This window comes from Geospiza fortis, unplaced genomic scaffold (genome assembly GCF_000277835.1).
Source record: "Geospiza fortis unplaced genomic scaffold, GeoFor_1.0 scaffold1683, whole genome shotgun sequence".
Lineage (NCBI taxonomy): Eukaryota > Metazoa > Chordata > Aves > Passeriformes > Thraupidae > Geospiza > Geospiza fortis.
Genome location: NW_005054665.1, coordinates 240659 through 247132, shown reverse-complemented (window position 1 = coordinate 247132; position 6474 = coordinate 240659). Strand labels below are relative to the sequence as shown.

The 6474-nt window shown below is 47.8% G+C and overlaps 1 protein-coding gene across 1 annotated transcript in view; it reads right to left on the bottom strand.

Annotated features, from left to right (window-relative positions):
* Positions 1 to 1255: 1255 nt before the first annotated feature.
* TOP2A (DNA topoisomerase II alpha) overlaps positions 1256 to 6474 on the bottom strand; it is an 18009-nt gene continuing 12790 nt past the window's right edge. The window contains exons 26-35 of the mRNA XM_031065012.1: positions 6447 to 6474; positions 6244 to 6327; positions 5944 to 6141; positions 4919 to 5024; positions 4488 to 4628; positions 3921 to 4065; positions 3731 to 3792; positions 3487 to 3606; positions 2320 to 2519; positions 1256 to 1891 (exon numbers count right to left, since the gene is read on the bottom strand). The exon at positions 6447 to 6474 is cut by the window's right edge and continues 86 nt beyond it. Of these exons, the coding sequence (XP_030920872.1) occupies positions 1754 to 1891; positions 2320 to 2519; positions 3487 to 3606; positions 3731 to 3792; positions 3921 to 4065; positions 4488 to 4628; positions 4919 to 5024; positions 5944 to 6141; positions 6244 to 6327; positions 6447 to 6474 (1222 nt within the window). The 3' untranslated portion in view covers positions 1256 to 1753. The remainder of the gene's footprint in view (positions 1892 to 2319; positions 2520 to 3486; positions 3607 to 3730; positions 3793 to 3920; positions 4066 to 4487; positions 4629 to 4918; positions 5025 to 5943; positions 6142 to 6243; positions 6328 to 6446) is intronic.

The following is a 6474-nucleotide window of genomic DNA, read 5'->3' as shown; positions in this document are numbered from 1 at the left end:
AGGGACAGAGAGCCCGCAGGGGCGCCTGGAGGGAGGGAAGGGCTGAGCACTGCCGGTGGGGCTCAAGAACAAAACCTGCCCTGCCCAGGGCCAGCAGCTCCCAGGTTGAGAGGGGTGGTAACCCCCTCAGTGCAGAAATGCCCCCAAACTTTGTCCTTCCCAAACCCACAGGGCCTCAGGGTCCTCACGCCACAGTACTTGGCCCCCAGAAGACCTTCCCCCCCTTGCTGGCATCACCTCCTGACACATCAGAGCCTGGGTACACCCAGCCCTGCTGCCAAAGCTCCAGCCCTGCAGTGCCTGGGGGATGCTCACAGCTGGCACCAGCCCTCTCTGCCCCAGGACGCTGTGCCAGGGCTGTTGGGGGTCCCATGGATCTTCCCAGGTTGTCCCCAGCTCTGGCACGTGTAGACTAATCCCTACAAAATCCTGCGTGGCACAGCCAGGGCTCCTGCCAGCATTTGGTGAGCCCTCAAATCCCCTTTGCAGTAATGGGAGCAGAGCCCAGGACAGCACAGGTCACCCTCAGACCCCCCTGATGCAATGCCCAGGGTGGGTAAGTACCTGATGCCCCAGAGCCCAGCTCTCATCCAACAACACCCCCAGCACCCCATCCAAAGTTTTGGGATGGGAAACTCCTGGTATGGACTCCGTGCTCCACTCTGTGTTCCCAGAGCTCTCCATGCACCTGAGGGTGATGCCAGAGCTCAGAGAGCAGCCCCACAGCCCACCCGTGGCTCTGTCATGGGTGTTGTGCAGCAAGAGGAGCTGTAAATAGCCCGGCCCGCGCAGGGGACGCGCCGGAGACGCTCTCCAGAGCCAGTGGAAAATCTGACAGAGCTTTCCACACTTGACTGGGTTCCAGCAAAGCACCGATAGCACGGGGGGCCCTGGGCTTTCATGGAATCATGGAATGGTTTGGATGGGAAGGGAGCTTAGAGCTCATCCAGTCCCATCCCCTTCCATAGACAGGGACACCTTCCACTACACCAGGTTGTTCCAGCCTGGCACTGGACACTTCCAGGGATGGGGCAACCACAGCAGCTCTGGGCAAGCAGCTCCCCCCGTGCTGGGGACCACAGGGGTGTTCACAAGAATTCAGCTGTGGAGCCACAGTGGCCACAGCCAGTGGGGAAGTGGCCAACCAGCCCAGCACCCCCAGAGCGTGTGCAAGCCCTTTGCTCTGACAGAGGGAGAGCTTGGCACAAGCTCTGCAGTTGTTATTTCCCAAAAAACCCATGGTGAAGTGAAGAAAATAAGTACAAACACTTTTATTAGACAAATACTTAAACAAACAAACTCAGGACAAGAACAAACACAGAAATATTTACATAGTGAAGGAATAGTGCTGGAAAAATGACTCCAGCTCACCTGTGTTGGGTGGTAGAATTAAAAATTGATGTATTTTAGTACTATAAGGGGGATGTATAAATTTTAAAGGATTTGGCATGTTCTAAAATCAACTTTAACACTAAAATGACCACAAAGTGTCAAATAATGGGGAAGAGGGAAGTGTGGCAGCACTTGCTGGGCACGTGGCTCCAGTGTTCACCAAAAAGGGGATGTTCCTGTTTAAACAAATCTAACTTACCTAAAACCAAAGAAAAAACGAGCTGTGTTCACCAGTAATGAACAGTTTTGGAGTGGCTCACATTTGATGAAGATTTCCTAGGCTGAGATGGTCTTTGGTGGGAGCTCTGGAGCACTGCTGAAGGGTTATTGTGGATCTGGAGTTTAAAATTTTCCTAAGAACTCAAAACAAGTCATCCTCAGAGGACTCCTCCAGGTACTGGACGGGTTTTTTGGCACGGCCAGGCCTGGCACGGGGCTGAGGTGCAGGGCTTTTGTCACCAGAGTCAATGGTGAAGGTGTCTTCCTGTACCTTGGATTTCTGGAGGGAAAGCAGGAAAGGAATCATGAGCTGAGCACCCCCAGGGAATATGATGAGCACCACACACCTGCTGTGCCATGGGGACAGTGGGAGCAGACCAAGGATGTGGGGTGTCTGACCCTTAAGGGGGAAAGGTTCTTATCCCAGAGGGTGGCTGGGCACTGCCCAGGCTCCCCAGGGCATGGTCACAGCCCCAAGGCTGACACAGCTCCAGGAGTGTTTGGACAATGCTCTCAGGCACACGGTGGGATTGCTGGGGTGCAGGACTGGGAGTTGGACTCTGATCCTTGTGGGTCACTTCCAGCTCTGAATATTCCATGATTCTATGACCCTCCTCTTCCCCATACCTAGTTAGAGGTTCAACCTCCACCAGCATTTCCTGACAGAAGAACCCACCCCACACTCTGAGGTTCCCTCGTTGCACAAACCTTTGATACAACAGATTTGGCAGGCTTGGAGCCAAAATCCGAATCGGAATCCGAATCCAAAAAGCTTGGCTGCCTCTTCACAGCTTTCCTCCCCTTGGCGTTGTCACCCTCGGCACGCAGGGGTCCGTCCTTGGCTGCTGGCTTGGCTTTGGGTGCAGCCTTTTTCTTGGCCAGGATATCCATGATGGAGGGCTGGTTGTCTGGAACAGAATGTGGTGTTAAACCCCTGTTTCACTGCTCTCTCCTTCCCAGTTTGGGAATTACTTCCAACAGAAACAGGCTCCGTGCTGCCGCGGGGTCAGCGCACAGGTCGGCTCTGTTTGAAGCTGGGTTTTCTAGAAAGATCTCTCTTCCACAGATGGTGAGGAATGAGGTTGTTTATCTGCTCAGTTCTGCTACATTTAGAGGATCAAATTAAAGCGTCCCCAAAGCAATTTACAGACTATTTCAGATTGAAAAGTCTTGATCTCTCAAGGCTCCAGAAGCCATCTCAGACCTTCAAAATCCTGCACAGCAAGGAAGGAATTTCCCAAACACTCAACTCATTCCTTCTTACCTATATTTTCACTTTTTAAAAGAGCATCTGGAAGCACAGCTTCCAGTTCAGCTCATTTCAGGCCACTTCTGAGTGATAACATGCTTTCTCAATTTAGGAGTGGAAGTAACACTATTTTCCTGGGATCAACACAGAGTTGATTCCGTTTGGAATATACAAAAAAAGTGTCAAAGTCTGGGGTTTAAAAACCCCTGAGTCAAATGCTGGAGATGGATGAGATGGATCCAGCATTGAAGAGATCAAACTACCCCCAAAAGCTTGCCTGCTTTCTTCCCAAAAAGACACAAAGTAGGACATTGACTGCAAGACACAAATTCCACTCGGATTATCCCTGCCAAGTATTACATAGCACTGTAGGAAGCATTCACTTTTCCTGTTCCCAAACTAAAATTCCCTCTGTCCTAGCATGTCCAACATGAACTAGAACACGATATGTTTGGAAACAGACCTCAAACATGACAACCAGAGAACCTCTGCCACAAACCTCAGATCTTTGCTGAAATGCAAACTCCAGTTGCCCAGGCCCTGGAACGCCAAGTGAAATCACTGGGATTGTTTCCCACAGGAATTATAATTGTTCTCTAAAACTGATGTTGCTGAGCTGTCCTTACCCTTGGTGGCTCCAGCCTTCTTGGCTGCTACAGGTTTTTTGGGCACAGCCTTGGTGCTCGGCACTGGCACGGATGGAGCTGCAGGAGCTTGGCTCACCTTGTCCTCAGGGACATCTTGGACTGGAATGGGATAAGGAAAGCAAAAAGTCAGCCTGAAACAGCCAAATTACCCCCTCTGCTCTTCTCTGTGCATTGCTGAGGGATTATAGAGCAATCCACGTGGTTTAAGAGGTCTCACACTCACCAGGAACAGCAGTTGGCACTGCCTTTTGCTTGGGAGCTTTTGCTGCTTTTTCACTGGTTTCCCTGGAAAACAAAACCCCAAGTTTTTAATTCAGTTTATGAGGCACTAAATAGGGGAATAAAAAAAAAAAAGCTTTTAACTTCTGTGTAGCATTAAGCACAATTTCCAGTGATTATGGAAAAATACTCACTTGGGAGCAGGTTTGGGCTTGGGAGGAGCCTTTTTCTTAGAGTTTGTGTCCGATTCAGAGTTGCCTTCACTGTCACCCTGGAATTCAGAGTCCTCATCTGAGCTGGAGTGATTTGAGTCCGAAATGACCATGGGCTTGACTTTGGCTGATGGAAGAACACAGATGTGTTATTTTACACATTTGGCAATATGCAGCTCAGTTTATTTTTCAATATTTTAGCTACAGTTATTAAAAAATAAAGATTTGAATAAAAACAAGCAGATGCTGAGTCTGCCAGGGAGAAGACTCCAAATGACAAGTGTGTTCTGTCATTTGGAGTCTTCCAACCTCACCCACAACACATTTAATGTGCCAAGACAGTTGTGTAATTAAACCAAATAGCCATATTTCTCTAGTTGCCCATTTCTGTTTTTCCTTGAAAATGTGCACAAATGGTAGAAATATTGAATAGTAAAATAAAGAAGCCCTTTAAAGATGATTTCTAAATGTGATCTGAGGCTCTGGGAGGTCCCTATCTAGTCTCCACAAGGAGGACCATCCTTCTCCTGCATCCATGTCCTCACTCACCTGCTGCCTGGCGAACCACTCGCTCTCTTTGAGGAGGTGCTTCAAAGTCAGACTCTGAATCAGACCCTGAGTCAGACCAAGGATTTCGTTTCTTGGTTTTCTTTAATGGCTTGAAAGGCAGAGTGGCCTGTCTCTTAGCTCCTGAAAAATATTGGGAGGCAGGATGAACCAGCAAACTTCCATGTATATATAGTTCAGGCTCAGCAGTTCAAGCTCAGCTTAGAAATACACTGAATTCAGAGGATTCTGGCTTAAACAAAGAGAAATAGGAATCTATCCTGCTTGACTGCTATCCAGGATCACTTTCTCACCCAGTTTTTCCAAAATTACTGATCCTAGGTGTTGCTCACCACCTTCAGGAAGAGGTCAGATAACCAAACTGACAACCCTTTCCCTCTTTTCCTTGGAGGGAATAACATCAAAGCATTTACCTTGCTCAGTCTTCAGCTTCTGTGCTAATCTCTTCTTCAGGCCTGCAGTCTCCTTCTCTCCGGATGTGTTTTCATCCTGATTCTCATCAAATTCACTTTTTTCACTCTGCAGATGCAAGCAGATACCAAACAGTGAGTCAGCTCACAGAGAAGAGGCACATGGGGTAATGGAGGAAGGAGCTGCTTATTTTAGCCATGTAAAAGTAGTGGTACAAGAAATCTAAGTCTGTAAAATAAACTGTGTGTACAATTGATTACAGACAGGACCTATAAATTGGACAGGATCTGCCCCCAAATCAGGTGACTAAAAAGGCAAAATCCAACATGAACAAAAACAGGAACTCTGGCCCCACTCCTGAGCACTCTGGTCCTGCTGCTGGCTCTAGGGGGGATGGGGATGCAGGATAGGACAGGGTGGGATAAAAACAAAAGCAAGAATTATTTGGAAAAACTGTTGGGTGGAATCATGTGGAGGAAAAGAGTGACATGTGTTGGCTTCCAGGGTCAAACAGGTGAAGGGATGGGTTATATCTCTCTGTTGGAAATGGCTGAATGAGACAATTTCAACTAGTCCTATAAAAAGAGTTCAATCTTTTTTATCTCCTTGATACAGAGAACAATGATGGCATTAAGTGGGTGAAAGCATTGCAGGATATGTAAAGGCTGTTCTGGAGAAGGGAATGTACTGGCTGTGCTTCCTGCCTGCTAGAGGGTTTATCAAATTCCCAAGACACCTGGAACAACCTTACTTGCATCCACCCCCCTTACTGAGCTACCAGCCCATCCCTGGCAGTGCAATGTGCCAAAAATTTCCCTCTAAGCCACCTCCTGATATGTGAGTCTGTTCTCCTTCACACTGAGATACCCCTATTCCCAGTGTTCCCCAAATCCTCAGGATTGGGTCCTGTCCCTCTCCTTGAACAACTGCTTCAACAGGACAAGTCCAGCTAACAAGGATTCACATTCTTTAGGACTCTATTGAAGAGGGTGTAAAGGAAGATGGAGCATTTGGAATATTCCTTTACCTTTACTTTCTTCTTAGTTTTCTTCTCTGCCTCTGCCTTCATCTCAGCAGTGATCCGAGGAACAACCCTGATGCCATGAGGGGATGGCATTACTTCTGCCAGCTGGGCCTTCTTCACCTTTGCTTTCCCTCCTTTCACCTTCAGAGGTTTGCCAACAATCCCTGCACTCTCATCCTGTGCTTGCTTGGCCTCCACTACCTGCAGAGGGGAACATAAAATAACACAAAAAAATACAAAAGTCAATAAAGGGCTGGTGGAGAAGATGAGGGAGTTGATTTTCTGCACTGAGCATTGACATACATCGAGTTCTTCGATGAAGGCAGCAAGGTCTTCCTTCCACAGGTCAGAGGGACTCTTCCTCTTAAGGTTTTCCAGCTCCTTTTCCTAAAGGGAATCACAGATAATCATTAATAACACATTGCAATCCACCAGCCAAAAATAAACTGTATAACACATAATATATTGTAAATATAATGCTTTTATAAGGAAAGGAAGGCACATACTTTATTGTCCCTCTGCTTGCAGAGCTCA